Here is a 16,475-nt window from a genome sequence, read left to right as displayed (position 1 = left end):
TATAGATTTACAGCAGATTCCACCATCAGATAGATTTCTGTCAGATGCCTGTAAAGTCGAATCTGACAGGCATCGATCTGATGTGTGCCACACACTAGGAACAGATTTCCAATAGATTTTAGAATGAAATCTATTGGAAATCTATTGAAAATTGGTCTAAATGCATTATTGAACCACAAACAAGTTCTAACTAGGTGTAATACTATATGTACTCATGTTTATCTCATCGTGTCAACTCCCAAGTTGTCGCAAGTTCTGGGACTTTAATACTTTATAAACCAATACACTGAGTAGCTTGAAAGAGTCTTCAAGATTCTGTGTAAAAATACTTCCATGTTTAACCATTTAGGTCTATCTGGACGGATATATCCATCCAGATAGCCTGCTCTGCTGCTGCTGCTGTGCCGGGCGCGCTCCCGCCACCTTCCGCTGCCCCGGAGATCAATGAATGGGAAGTGGAACACAGTTCCCATTCATTGATCTATGTCTCCCTATGAAAAATTGACGGCTTCTCTGAAAAGCCGCAATTTTATTAAGTTTCCGGTCATCCCTTCAGTTCCTGTAAGTGAGAGCTCTCGCTTACAGGATGAAAAACCCCAAAATTACTGTGGCCATCTTGTGGCCAAATAGTAAAACTACATCTACATACATTGTTTAAAAAAAATATACACAATCAATTACATTTAAAATTACCTGTTTACCTCCCCACTCCAAAAAAACCCAAATAAAATGTTTAATAAAAATAAAAAAAAATACAATTAAAAACAAACAACATAAATAGTTACCTAAGTGTCTGAACTTTTTAATATGCATGTCAAGAGCATATATTACTATAATTTTTTTTAATTATAAGCTTGTAAATAGTGATGGACGCAAATTGAAAACATGCACCTTTATTTCCATATAAAATATTGATGCCATACATTGTTATAGAGACATTTAAATGGTGTAAAAACCGGGACAAATAAGCAAATAAAATACGTGGTTTTTAATTATGGTAGCATGTCATATTTTAAAGCTGTAATGGCTGAAAACTAAGAAATAATGAATTTTCATTTTTTTCTTAACATTCCCGTTAAAATGCATTTAGAAAAAAATAATTCTTAGCAAAATGTACCACCTAAAGAAAGCCAAATTGGTGGCAGAAAAAACATGATATAGATCAATTAATTGTGATAAGTAGTGATAAAGTTATTGGCGAATGAATGGGAGGTAAAAGTTGCTCGGAGGCATAAGGTGAAATGACACTGAAGGCTGAAGTGGTTAAGAAATAAAATAAACATTGTAAAAGAACACTTATCGCCAATACATTCCCCCACACTCAACACACGTCTGACAAACCCTGACTTATTCCCAAAATATTTCCCACACTCAGCACATGAATAGGATTTCTCACCAGTGTGAGATCTCTCATGTGTGACAAGATGTGATTTACTCCCAAAACATTTCCCACACTGAGCACACGAATAGGGCTTCTCACCAGTGAGATCTCTCCTGTTTGACAAAGCATGATTTGTATGCAAAACATTTCCCACACTCAGCACATGAATAGGGCTTCTCACGAGTGTGAGATCTCTTATGCATGACAAGATCTGATTTATATCCATAGCATTTTCCACACTGAGAACATGAATAGGGCATCTCACCAGTGAGATCGCACATGTTTGACAAGGAGTGATTTGTATCCAAAACATTTTCCACACTTAGCACATGAATAGGGCTTCTCACAAGTATGAGATCGCTCATGTCTGACAAGGGTTGATTTCAATACAAAACATTTCCCACACTCAGCACATGAATAGGGCTTCTCACATGTATGAGATTGCTCATGTCTGACAAGGGTTGATTTCAATACAAAACATTTCCCACACTTAGCACATGAATAGGGCTTCTCACAAGTATGAGATCGCTCATGTCTGACAAGGGTTGATTTCAATACAAAACATTTCCCACATTCAGCACATGAATAAAGCTTCTCTCCAGTGTGAGTTCTCTCATGTATGACAAGATGTGATTTTTCACCAAAACATTTTCCGCACTTAGCACATGAATAGAGCTTCTCTCTAGTGTGAATTCTCTCATGTATGACAAGTTCTATTTTAAAGGCAAAACATTTCTCACACTCACCACATGAATAGCGCTGCTCACCAGTATGAGATCGCTGATGTCTGACAAGGGTTGATTTCAATACAAAACATTTCCCACACTCAGCACAAGAATAGGGCTTTTCTCCAGTGTCAGTTCTCTCGTGTATGATAAGCTCTGCTTGACAGCCAAAACCTTTCCCACTCTCATCAGATGAATAGTGCTGTTTACCAGTATGAGATCTCTCATGTGTGACAAGGTTTGATGCCTGTGAAAAACATTTCCAACACTTATCACATGAATTTGGCTTCTCACCAGCGTGAGATCTCTCATGTTTGACAAGATATGATTTCCAGACAAAACATTTCCCACACGTGGAACAGGAATGAGACCTTCCAGCAGGGGGAGAGCTGTGTTGGGTATGGGGCCCCTTGGGGTAAGACAGGTGAGGAGAGTCTGGGGAAATATTTGGAGTAACCAGGATATCTGCAGGAGACTCTTGTCCAGTGACATCACCATCTGTTGTACAGTCTGTGGATACAGAGATATGAGTCTCTGAGAGGTTCCTGATGTCGGGACTCCACTCTGCAAATAGAGAAACATCATTACTTCCTGTTAGAGAATTTTGAGGGGAGGAGCAATTATCATTAGGGAGGGTCATTGAGCTGCTGATAATTCCAAGTTGATGCAAAGTTTATGCAGATTAGAAATGGACCAAATGCAGCAGCTGCATAACTTTGCAGATGATACAAAATGATGCAGAATTATCAACACTAAGCAGGACAGTGACATTACAGCAGGATCTCACTAGTATGGCTAGGACATACATACGACATACATACAGCTAATGAAATGTAAAGTAGATAAATGAGAAGTCCTCCACCTCATAGTTAGTTTGGTTGAAAAAAAGACATCTGTCTATCAAGTTCAACCAGCAAAAAAGGATCAGTGCCCTGAACTCACACATATCCCAGCAGATCTAAGGATGGCAAAAAAACATTACAGGCTTGGCCCAATTAGCCTTAAACAGGAAGAAATCTTCCCAGACTCTAGATGGCGGTCAGATAAATCCCTGGATCAGCTCTGCTGGGAATTCCCATATCGCTCACACCATAAGCTTCAAAGGACAAAAAACCAGAGGGAGAAAGAATTAAACCTGGTGTGTCTATGGTGCAGGGGCATCTTGTGGAACATCTCCACCCACGCTGTCTCTATTGCCCCCTCCCCCCAGCTAAAATAGCCTCCAATGCACCCCCTATTTCCTAAAACTTAAAGAAAACCTGTAACAAAGAAAACCTCCCCTGGGGGGTACTCTTCTCGGGTTGGGGAAGCCTCAGGATCCTATTGAGGCTTCCTCCATCCTCCCCGTTCCTCACGGCGGTGGCGAAAATCCTCCCGGAACAGCAGCAATGTAAAGATTTACCTTCCCGGCTCCAGCGCAGGCGCAGTCTTGCCTCTCCGCATGGAGATAGGCAGAAATAGCCGATCTCCGTCGGGCCGCTCTACTGCGCTGGCGCAAGTATCCTGCACCTGCGCAGTAGAGCGGACCCAACGGAGATTGGCTATTTTCACCTATCTCTGTGCGGAGAGCCAATACTGCGCCTCGCTGGAGCCAGGAAAGGTAAATAAATCAGCGCTTGTCAGGCTTGTCGAGGGAGGATTCCGGGACACTTCGGGGGAGCCAACGCTGGACTGCCTGCAGCTACAGGATTGATGGAAGCCTCATTGGGACCCTGAGACCTCCCCCTCCTGAGGTAAGTAACCCCCAGGGGAGCCTTTTTTTGTTACAGGGTCTCTTTAAGTGTATGCAGGAACAGCCTGACGAGAGAGGTGACTGCAGGTTTTGCATGTGACATGGAGTAAAGGGGAAATGGCTTTTCTCTATTTGCGCTGGACAGACAGAGAACAATGCTGGGCGTTGGGTTAGTGGTGGGTTAGTAGAGAGAGAGAGAGAGAGAGAGAGAGAGAATGCTACTTTTACACAATGACTCAGTGCTATGAGGCTGCCAGTTGATGGAATGAACTAGGCCAGAGAGCAGACTTGTCCGGATTGAGCAGTTGGACAAGGGTCCGAATTTTCTCCTGAGTTTTCACCTTGGTGATATTTTCACAACTTGCAAATAAAATGCCTTTAAATCCACCAGCAAGCCAGAAAATACTCAATCTACTTTTGATAAAACCTTTTGCCTACTTTTTGGTACTTTTTCAATTGCAATGTACAGAAAAATTATTTTATAGAGAAGATAAAAATCGATCTAGGAGAAAACCTAGGAGTGAATTGAATAGGGCCCACTGACTTTTTCCCCGCTTTTGGGGGGTACAAAAAACATGAGGCCTAATATTTATAGTCATGGATGTCCTTCAATCCAAGGAAAGCATCTAAGCCCTCTATAAAGGACAACAGAAGTGACAGGGAATGGAGGCTGCCATATGTATTTCCTTTTGGGCAATACCAGTTGCCTGGCTGTCCTGCTGATCCTCTGCCTCTAATACTTTTAGCCATAGCTCCTGAACAAGCATGCAGCAGATCAGGTGTTTCTGACATTGTCAGATCTGACAAGATTAGCTGCATGCCTGTTTCTGGTGTGATCAAATTTGCAGATGACACCACCATCATTGGTCTAATCGGCAGCAATGGAGAGCAAGAGTACCGCAGCGAAGTGGAGAGAATCTGCAACTGGTGCAAGGATAACAACTTAGTACTTAACGCTGCAAAGACAGTTGAACTGATTGTGGACTTCAGGAGGCACCCCCCTCCTCTCCCACCAGTCCTTATAGGTGATTCCGAGGTCTCTAGAGTACCATCTGTTCGGTTCCTTGGTACGACCCTCACAAATGACCTGAAATGGGGGCAGAACACTACCAAAATTCAGAAGAAATCGCAGCAGAGACTGTTCTTCCTGCGCCAACTCAAAAAATTTGGCATGCCGCGGGAGCTGCTGACCAGCTTCTACACCGCAATCATTGAATCAATCCTCTGCTCCTCAGTCATTGTCTGGTATGCTGGTGCGACGGCCTGCGACAGATATAAACTGCAGAGGGTCATAAATGATGCAGAGAAGATCATCGGATCTCCACTGCCACCTCTTGATCTCCTTCACTCTGCTAGGATGAAGTCGAGGGCCACTAGGATCTCTCGCGACCCCTCCCACCCTGGCAGCAGGTACTTCAAGCTTCTCCCGTCGGGTCGCCGCTATAGAACGATCCCATCCAAAACCACCAGGCGCAGAAACTCCTTCTTCCCACAAGCAGTTCTTCATCTAAACTAGTGGGGGACTCCCTTTTAGCTGAGCATAATCTCCCAGCCGCTACCACCTTGGGCGGAATCTGAACGGTCCTTAAATTTCTGTTTTTTGTAGGCCACAATGACCTCCTGGAAATGTAATTGTTATATGTACCACAGCACACCTGTAAATGTCTGTCTTGCGCTTCTGTTTCGCCTGTCTTATGTAGTTTGTAGTTTGCCTATGCCATGTGTACCACAAATAATTCTGAGTATGACTCCTGTTGTACTTGGCGAATAAAAATGATTCTGATTCTGATTCTGATGATTCTGATTCAGACACTACTGCGGCATAATAGATACGCAGGGCTGCCAGGCAACTGGTATTGTTTAACAGGAAATAAATATGGCAGCCTCCAGACTCGTCTGACTTCAGTGGTCCATGAAATGCAGTCATAGAGTTTACCATATCACCTTCCTGTGCTAAGATATCTCAACCACTCTTAGGGCCGGTTCCCACTAGGAGCCGTGGCTGTTTCTAACTCGTCTGTGGCTCCTGTTAGAGATTCACAGTGTTTCCCCACACCTCTCACCTGCGGGGAAACACTGCAGATTAATGCAGTTTTTAGCACTAGTGGAAATAGGCCCTTACTGTAAAGAAGCCCCAAATAGATGGCTAAAACAGCTTTCTCTTGCATAGTCACCTACATTGCGTAGAGGTATCCCGGTATTCATAGGTACCTCTGTGTGATGTAGGTGACTATGCTAGAGAATGCATTCTTTTATACCATGACCCTCGCTTTTAACTTAGCTGTATGGATAGCAGTGGTTCCCGGATGATTGATTTCTGTGAAAGGATTTGTATGAACAGTTGCATGTGAGTGTGCAAAGGGTTAACTGACTTTGTTATTTCGTTGGCCACACCCCCTTTAGCACCTCCCTAATAATTTATTTACATGTCCTAACTTGAGGCGATGTGCCTGGATCTAGGTGTTTTACTATGTGTATAACTTCATTTCCCAAAGCACATTGCTTAGTGGTATTATCTGATTCCTTTCGCTCATTTATTCCTCACTTTCACACTCTAATCAGCTCCTGTCCTCTCCAGCACAAAAACGTATCTCATATCCGGCCTTTTCTCACTCAGGACACTACTAAAATGTTAGTACATGTGTAAGGCTTGGTGGTGTATTCTCCACAGTCAGCATGCAACGCATGAGCTGGCGTGGAGGAGGTACACACACTAGCACAAGGAAACAGGCTATCCCTAGTATAGTGGAGGGGAGGACTGACTCCAAAAGGAGATTGTGGCGCACAGAGCCGGTGCAGATCCGACAGCCACAAACAATACTTTTGCGATAACGTCTCAGCGCAAGGTAGCGCTGAGCGCATAAACCAGAACTGAGGAGATCAGGACAGGTAGACAGAATGAACGCTTGCTTAACTAGCCACTACTTAGTGACAGCAAGCGTCCACAACAAGACAGACTGGAATGAGGCAGCCAATGCGTTGCGGCGATGGCGTGCCTCACAAAGACAGGACAGGATAGTCAGGAAATAGCAGGATCAAGATAGATGAACGTAACACAGATAAATATACAATAAGTATGTTTTCCTAGCGTATTACAATTACAGCTATCAATGAAACTATTTGTAACGTCTGACTAACATATGTATATATCGGCAATGAACCAATATATGACATAAGCAGGAACGCTGACTAGGACTGGAGTAATACAGGGAACAGGACTCAGAAGGATTCGCTATCTCTTCGCAGAGATGAACGCAATCCACAAACGGTAACAGGACAGGATTCAGAAGGATTCGTTATCTCCTCGCAGAGATGAACGCAATCCACAAACAGGACCAGGAACAGGATAACTAGCTCAGCACGGGTGATCAACGTGCTAGAACTGACTAACTGAACACAGGATATAAACAGTTCGTGTACGTATATATCAGCGTCACTGATGTATCAACGTAACACGAATACAAGGAAAATAATAAACGTGCTGGTATGCATATATATGGGCAATGAACCAATATATGATGCAAAACCAGCAAAGTATCTTTAGAACAAGAAACACGATCGGGGGCTGAAGCGACAGCAAGACAGGCTCAAACTGAAGCTATGAAAACCCGAGGAGTCCTGCAGGAAGCAGATCTTTATACTGAGGTCATCCAATGGGAGCAGACATGCAGATTCCCACACAGGTGAATGATAATCAGTCACAAGCTGACAGCAGGGAAAGGCAGACAAAGCTATGCAGCTTGCATGGAAAGAGATCAGAACTACCTGAGCTGCAGCACTACTACTTCCAGCAATGCCTGCTGCAGCAGCGATCATGACAACATGCTAATCTGTGTACAGTAATGTACAGTGACCATTATCCGCTTATTACAGGCCAGTAACACTAACTCACCCCTACTGTGACCAATCAATGTACAGTAATGTACAGTGACCATTATCAGCTTATTGCAGTCCGGTAGCATTAAGTCACCCCTACTGTGACCAATCTGTGTACAGTAATGTACAGTGACCATTATCAGCTTATTACAGGCCAGAAACACTAAGTCACCCCTACTGTGACCAATCTGTGTACAGTAATGTGCAGTGACCATTATCAGCTTATTACAGGCCGGTAGCACTAAGTCACCCCTACTGTGACCAATCTGTGTACAGTAATGTACAGTACCCATTATCAGCTTATTACAGGCCAGTAACACTAATTCCCCCCTATGTGACCAATATGTGTACAGTCATGTAAAGTGACTATTATCAGCTTATTACAGGCCGGTAACACTAAGTCACCCCTACTGTGACCAATCTGTGTACAGTAATGTACAGTGACCATTATCAGCTTATTACAGGCCAGTAAAACTAATTCACCCCTACTGTGACCATTCTGTGTACAGTAATGTACAGTGACCATTATCAGCTTATTACAGGCCGGTAACACTAATTCACCCCTACTGTGACCAATCTGTGTACAGTAATGTACAGTGACCATTATCAGCTTATTACAGGCCGGTAACACTAAGTCACCCACTACTGTGACCAATCTGTGTACAGTAATGTACAGTGACCATTATCAGCTTATTACAGGCCAGTAACACTAAGTCACCCCTACTGTGACCAATCTGTGTGCAGTAATGTACAGTGACCATTATCAGCTTATTACAGGCCAGTAACACTAAGTCACCCCCTACTGTGACCAATCTGTGTACAGTAATGTACAGTGAACATTATCAGCTTATTACATGTCAGTAACACTAATTCACCCCTACTGTGACCAATCTGTGTACAGTAATGTACAGTGAACATTATCAGCTTATTACATGTGAGTAACACTAATTCACCCCTACTGTGACCAATCTGTGTACAGTAATGTGCAGTGACCATTATCACCTTATTACAGGCCAGTAACACTAAGTCACCCCTACTGTGACCAATCTGTGTACAGTAATGTGCAGTGACCATTATCAGCTTATTACAGGCCAGTAACACTAAGTCACCCCTACTGTGACCAATCTGTGTACAGTAATGTGCAGTGACCATTATCAGCTTATTACAGGCCAGTAACACTAACTCACCCCTACTGTGACCAATCTGTGTACAGTAATGTGCAGTGACCATTATCACCTTATTACAGGCCAGTAACACTAAGTCACCCCTACTGTGACCAATCTGTGTACAGTAATGTGCAGTGACCATTATCAGCTTATTACAGGCCAGTAACACTAACTCACCCCTACTGTGACCAATCTGTGTACAGTAATGTACAGTGACCATTATCAGCTTATTACAGGCCAGTAACACTAAGTCATCACTACTGTGACCAATTTGTGTACAGTAATGTACAGTGACCATTATCAGCTTATTACAGACCGGTAACACTAAGTCACCCCTACTGTGACCAATCTGTGTACAGTAATGTACAGTGACCATTATCAGCTTATTACAGACCGGTAACACTAAGTCACCCCTACTGTGACCAATCTGTGTACAGTAATGCACTGTGACCATTATTAGATTATTACTGACTGGTAACACTATGTAACAGGATGCTTCTCAATCATTCATCACCTCCCCCTCTCCACGGAACAGGGCCTTCTAAGCAGGGTGTCAGTACTGTTATTGTTAGCTACCACCAAATACAATAAAGGGAGATTTAAATGATAGCAATCTAACATAAGTACATAGCATAACCCCTAACATGGCCAGTCTGTGAGAAGTGTCATAACAACTAAAGACATTCAGTATTTCAGATTGATCACTTACCCATTCGGCCCTCTTTAAGATGGTCTTTTTCTATAGTTGTCCCCATCATGTCCCCCTCCTCCATAGACCGCTGATCACTCCTCACATATGTCTCTTCTTCCTCTTTAATTTTCCTCATCATTTCACCCTCCTCCATAGACTGATCACTCCTCACATACGTCTCTTTTTCTTTGAGTTCAGATCTTAGTTCTGAAAAGGATAACAAATTATAGCTGTAAGATATTAGCAGTAATAAACAACACATTAGAATATCATTTGTTATTGGTGCTAATATTGCATAACAGGGTTGATTCACTATAACAAATAGCATGCCTTATCAGAGTTAACGTGCCTTATCAGAGGTACAGGCTAACCAGCAATCTCATGGTGAACCAGAACTCATTGGAGTGTGTAAGGGGCTACAATGGTTCAAAACCCCCCCTTCCTAAAATGCTATGGAAAACAACAGTTTCCTTTCTTAAAACAGAAAGAATTTGCGATAATTCAGGTTGGAGTGAGCTCGAGATGTCTCCCAGAGCAACACTGCTGAATATATGCAAATTAACCATTGTACCCTTAGAAGCTAAACACACCTCCAGAACCGCTGGAATGCAATGATGTGTCAGCTTGTTAATTGTATAGAGTTAGCACGCCTTATCAGAGTTAGCAAGCCTGATCAGGGTATCATAGCGAGCGCTACGAACTTATGCCTGCTAATTGGCAATGACGAGAGCTCCACTCATCCTGCCCTGAGCCCCTGCGGGTCCAATCACTTTAAAGGACATTATCCCCGCACTTTGATTTGCCCAGTAGGCTGCCTGTCACTTGACAGGAAACTTGACAGGCGGCCTATTGGGCCAATAAAAGTGCGCAGATAATGTCCTTTAACCTCCTGGGGGTTTCAATTATTTCGCCCAGGAGGTGGCGCAGCACTATTTTTTTAAAATTTGTATTTTTAAATCATGTAGCGAGCCCAGGGCTCGCTACATGATAGCCGCTGTGCAGCGGTATCCCCCCACCCCCTCCGATCGCCTCCGGCAATCAAAGCAAACAGGAAATCCCGTTCAGAACGGGATTTCCTGTTTGGCTTCCCCCGTCGCCATGGCGACGATCGGGATGACGTCATCGACGTCAACGACGTCGTGATGTCAGAGGGAGTCTCGATCCACCCCTCAGCGCTGCCTGGCACTGATTGGCCAGGCTGCGCACGGGGTCTTGGGGGGGGGGAGCGGCACGGCACGGCGGGTAGCGGCGAATAAGCGCGGAGCGGCGGCGATCGGTATATACACGCAGCTAGCAAAGTGCTAGCTGCGTGCAACAAAAAAAATGTATGCAAATCGGCCCACCAGGGCCTGAGAAATCCTCTGTGGCGGCTTACCCCGAGCTCAGCTCAGGATTATCCCCCAGAGGGTTAAAGTGATTGGACCTGCAGGGGCTCAGGGTTGGACGAGTGGAGCTCTCGTCATTGCCAATTAGCAGGCATAAGTTCGTAGCGCTTGCTATGCTACTCTGATAAGGCACGTTAACTCTGATAAGGCATGCTATTTGTTATAGTGAATCAGCCCCAGGCTGTGGTATCCTGCACAGTCAGTACCACATGTCTATACAAGAAGTTTAAGCTAATTCACTAGCTACAAAGGATTTATTATACAGATTTATATTTGAAAATACACCCTTTACTGTTCTGTATTGATAAATACCTCTTATAAAGATGGTTACTACACAACCAATTATTACCATATATTAACAAATAGCTCGGTATCTCATGTGGTTCAAATACAAAAACAATGTATTGATGCAAAATGACTTTAAAATAAGATTAAAAACAAACTCTAGTGGAGTTTAATCAGCATGCCGGCCTGGCAAATAGCACGCACCATACATTCATAAGCATTCAAACCCAGGTACACATGCACTGCCTAAGGTGTGGGGATCCCCAGGTACACATGCACTGCCTAAGGTGTGGGGATCCCCAGGTACACATGCACTGCCTAAGGTGTGGGGATCCCCAGATCTTTGACACACCTCAGTTCTGGTAGCTATGTGAGGTAAAACATTTTTGTAGATAAAAAACCTCATGAGGTATTTTCCTCTCTTTTTTTAGCAATTCTGAAAGATTTTTCTCCATTTCCGAACATGAGGTAAATGCATAAAGTGAGGTAAAACATGAGGTATTTCAGCGGTAAGGATGTAGTAAATAAATAACAGTAGTCTTTAATTGTCTTCCATAAGTTAGGATAATTATGGAAGATTTTTTTTTTTGAGGGGGTGTATTTGATTATGTAGCAACCTATGAAAACTATATTTACAGGCATCATAAAAAAAAAATTGGAGTTTTATTTCTACTATTCTTTTCTATTTCACAGCCTGAATAGGAACTCCACTAAAACAGCAATAGAAACGCCACTGAAAAACTGCAAAATGCATACAAATTGACTTTACCTCCAGGTACAGGCAGGTCTTATGGTGCGTACACACGCAGTATTGTAACAAACAATGGGTGGTTGTGATCTGGTCTTCTGCCGACAGTAGTACGTGAGTACAGGCTGTCGGCAGACTGATAAGACTTTGACTGATCCGCCCGGCTGTTTTTGACTGATCGGTAAATTATGTGCTAACATGCCCCCTAATTTACATGAGAATAGCAATTTTCAGAAAAATTCATGCAAATTACCTCATGAATTACCTCATAATTTACCTCATGAGGTAAAACATGACTAAAACCTACCAGAATTGCTAAATGTCATTACCTCACGAGGTAAATTACCTCACATGAGTTAATTTGTTTTATAAGCTTACCAGAATTGAAGCCATTTAATGTAAACTAGTCTAGGAAATGGTCCTCTGACTAATATAAACTTGTGGGGCTGTTCCACACTAAAGTTCGAAGTCTGCAGCTCTGTATGTATGTATGTATGTATTCCGGCCACAACCCTACCCTAAATGATCCACAGTTCCTTTGTCAAATAGCTGAACTGTGCAGTTGTACTGCTACAGTCCGCTCCCTGTCTCCGATACTGATAAGCAGCAGCAATATAAAGCTGCTGAATAGAAATATAGCAGTGTCCTTTTGCCGTAAACGGCACTCATCACTCCCGGGGCCTTAATCTCAAAGACTGTCTTTCGCAACGCGGGGAGTTGAGTCTCTTGGTCTGTGTAGCTTTAAATTAAGTCCTAATACGCTCTCTGGCTTCCGGCCACGGCCCTTTATGGGCTCACTAAGGTAGGTGATGCCTGGACGGAACGTTGGAGCCCTAGCATCGGCTGCTACATAGCTCCGCCTACCAACACGTTTCTCGCCACTAGAGTGGGCGGTTCTTCAGGTACATAGCATAACCCCTAAGAGGGCCAGTCTGTAAACAGTGACACTGTCATAATAACTAGAGATATTCAATATTAAGATTGATCACTTACCTATTCGGCCTTCTTTAAGATGGTCTTTCTCTATAGTTGTCCTCATAATGTCACCTTCCTCCACAGACTGCTGATCACTCCTCACATATGTCTCTTCTTTTTCCTCTTTATTTGTCCCCATCATGTAACCTTCCTCCATAGACTGCTGATCATGCCTCACATACATCTTTTCTTCCTCTTTACATGTCCTCATCATGTCACCCTCCTGCTTATACTGCTGATCACTCCTCACATATGTCTCTTCTTCCTCCTCTTTAATTGTCCTCATCATGTCACCCTCCTGCTTATACTGCTGATCACTCCTCACATATGTCTCTTCTTCCTCCTCTTTAATTGTCCTCACCATGTCTCCCTTCTCCATAGACTGCGGATCACTCCTCACATATGTCTCTTCTTCTTCCTCTTTAATTGCCATCATCATGTCACCTTTCTCCATAGACTGCTGATCATTCCTTACATATGTCTTTTCTTCCTCTTTAATTGTCCTCATCATGCCACCCTCCTCCATAGACTGCTGATCACTCCTCACATATGTCTCCTCTTCTTCCTCTTTAATTGTCCTCATCATGTCACCCTCCTCCATAGACGTCTGATCACTCCTCACATACGTCTCTTCTTCTTTGAGCTCAGATCTTAGTTCTGGAAAGGATAACACATTATAGCTGTAAGATATTAGCAGTAATAAACAGAGCACAGAAAAGAACATAATTTGCACATTCAGTACCACAGTCCTCTCTTCCAGAGTGAAAATGGACACAACGGACAGATCCTGCACCTTCAGAACCTCCCTCCCTGAGACCTCCACTGATCTGCAACAACCTGATTGTACAACATATTATTGGCTGTTGGCATTATGGCTGGAATACACGGGTCGACCGGCGGCTCGATTAGCCGCCGGATCGACCCCAGCCGCATCCCCGCCGCTCGTCCCCGCCGGCGCTTCCTTATCAGCGCTCAATTCCCTGCCATTTTCTGCCGGCGGGGATCGAGCGGGCGCGGGTCGAGCGGCATGATCGGGCCAGCTGAATATTATCAGCTGGCCGGATCAGCTGGTCGATACACGGTACAGAAACGTATACCGTGTATCCCCAGCATAAGTGACTGTTGCTATGAACAGCTGCTGGGAAAAGCCATCAGGGGAAATGTCCTCCTTCACAGGGAAGAGATACAGGCCGGCCTTCCATACCAGCTGGGAGAAACATAAACCTCCTGTGACTGCAGTAATAACCACAGATGATAACAGGTGTATTTAGATGCATGATTTATAGCATAAGAAGTAATAGAAATCCAGACATAGAGTAATGCTAGGTACACACCATACAATTTTCTGGCAGATTTACCTGCCAGATCAATTATTTCCAACATGTCCGATCTGTATTTCGATCGATTTTTTGATAGTGTTTTTGATCTATTTTTATCGATTTTCATAGAACTGAACAAAAATCAATCAAAAAACGATTTAAAAAATCGTAAAAACTATCAAAATTCAGTATGGTGTGTACCTAGCATTGATCCTTCATGTGAGAGAGAATGTTTCACACGTTAGATGTAAGGTGGTGTGTAGAGTATTTAGAAAGGACTTCTTAAGCTATTTGTTTTATTTTCAGAAGAAAAAATTGGGGCCAGAAGCATCTAAAGGTACGTACACACATCCAACTTTTTCAAACAACTTGTCATCCAATTTGGCGTTTGAACGACAAGTTGGACTTGTGTACGCGCTGTGGAGCGACTGATAACAGCCGTCTTGCCGGTCTGCTTTAGCGGATCCGTTGGACCAACTGTCGTTCAAACGACTGTTATGCTGGGCATGCACGGCGCGTTTATACGCCGGCATCGAGCCACTGGCTCGATGCCGGTGCATCCCCGCTCGTCCACGCGGGCCCGTGGATTGATTCCCGCTCGTCCCCGCAGGCATTCCTTATCAGCGCTTCATTTCTGTTACATTGTCCACCCGCGGGAATCAAGCGCGGAATCGATTTGCCGCCGTGATCGGACAGGTTGGATCTTATCAATCGAGCCATCAGCGGCTCCAGTGATAAGAACTATCTAGCCGTGTATGCCCAGCATTAAAGTGCGTACACACGCATGACAGCAGCCAACGCCGGGTCCGTCGGCACCTCCTGCTGGGCGGGTTTTCAGCAGACTGTAGTGCATGTCTACGCACTGTCGGCGGACTGATAAGGCTGTTCCTGAACGATCCGCCCGGGGGATCGTTCAGGAACAGCCTTATCAGTCCGCCTACAGTGCGTACACACGCACTACAGTCTGCTGAAAACCCGCCCAGCGGGAGGTGCCGACGGACCCGTCGTTGGCTGCTGTCGTGCGTGTGTACGCACCTTAATGCTGGATACACCCCATGCGTTTCCGCGTTCGATGCGTCCATCGATACGCGTCGATTCGATTATTTCCGACATGTCCGATTCGCGGTTCGATGGATCGTTAGGTCGATTTGCCATACTTTATATGGCATTCGACCTAAAAATAATCGAAATGCGCTCGGAAATGCTCGGAAATAATCGAATCGACGCGTATCGACGGACGTGTGCGACGCGGAAACTCATGGTGTGTATCCAGCATTAGGTCCACACATGTGTACAACTAACAAACGTTCAAACAACAAGTCGTTTGATCAGTAGTTTAATCTAGTCCATTGTTCTATCCAGTCCATTGTCCTTTATCAAGTTGGTTAAAGTACATGTAAATTAGGTAACTTAGCATATCAGCTGCTTTGTTGGTCAGTGTGTACATGATGTTTGAATGACTTGTTGTTTGCACTCCAAGTCGTTCAAATGACAAGTCGGACAATAAGTTGTTGGAAAAGTTGGACATGTGTACGCACCTAACAGAGTAACTGTCGGGCATAAAATCAAAAATCAAAAGTTAAAATCACTATTACTTTTCTTGTTCATAAATGATCATTCCCCAGTTTACCTGACTCTTATTTGGTACACACAAAATATGGTACACAAAAAGGAAGTTACAGGGCATGCTGGGTTGTCCTTTTTTGCTTCTGTACCTCCCCTCAGACTTAACTAATGCAGCCTGATTGGCTGAAGCCTCTTTCCCTCCTGTTTTACCCTCCCACACTTTTGTTTCTATCGGATTGGCCAATATTTCTCATGCTGAGACAATGCACTTTCTATAGTGAAGAGCGGGCAAATCAGGCAGAGGAGACTAAGGGAGGAAATTACATCAGGGTTGGCTTCACAATAGCCACAACTAAAATGGTAAATGCTAAAAAAGATTTTCTCTTTTTTTACTGTAGAAAAATCACTAAAATAAAAATGTGGACAGTGCAATACATATGTTATTTAACCATTTATGCCGTGCGGATGTGAGCTTCACGTCCGCAGCGGCAGCAGCTTGAGCCGCAGGGATGCGCTAGTCATGTCCCTGCAGTTTGGGTGGTCTGCAGGCGATCATGCAGGCAGATGCCCGCGATTGCGCTGCTGCTGCTGGTAGCAGGGGGAATTGGCAGCAGGGGACAAAAGTC

General features: G+C 44.0%; 1 protein-coding gene across 1 annotated transcript; it reads right to left on the bottom strand.

Annotated features, from left to right (window-relative positions):
- Positions 1-1,642: 1,642 nt before the first annotated feature.
- Positions 1,643-13,281, bottom strand: LOC137537178 (zinc finger protein 260-like). The gene is made up of 3 exons (XM_068259292.1): positions 12,983-13,281; positions 9,590-9,778; positions 1,643-2,670 (listed from the first exon to the last, which is right to left on the bottom strand). The coding sequence occupies exons 1-3, from the start codon at positions 13,251-13,253 to the stop codon at positions 1,643-1,645; spliced, it is 1,488 nt and encodes a 495-aa protein (XP_068115393.1). The 5' UTR covers positions 13,254-13,281.
- Positions 13,282-16,475: the final 3,194 nt, after the last annotated feature.

This window comes from Hyperolius riggenbachi, chromosome 10 (genome assembly GCF_040937935.1).
Source record: "Hyperolius riggenbachi isolate aHypRig1 chromosome 10, aHypRig1.pri, whole genome shotgun sequence".
NCBI classification, from domain to species: Eukaryota; Metazoa; Chordata; class Amphibia; order Anura; family Hyperoliidae; genus Hyperolius; species Hyperolius riggenbachi.
This window is presented reverse-complemented; position numbering and strand designations above follow the sequence as displayed.

Coding starts and splice junctions, on each gene's coding strand:
- LOC137537178 (XM_068259292.1), bottom strand. CDS start 13,253: ATGATGAGGACAATTAAAGAGGAGGAAGAAGAGACATATGTGAGGAGT. Junction 9,779..12,982: donor TCTTAAAGAAGGCCGAATAG/GTAAGTGATCAA, acceptor TATCCTTTTCAG/AACTAAGATCTGAACTCAAA. Junction 2,671..9,589: donor TCTTAAAGAGGGCCGAATGG/GTAAGTGATCAA, acceptor CTCTATTTGCAG/AGTGGAGTCCCGACATCAGG.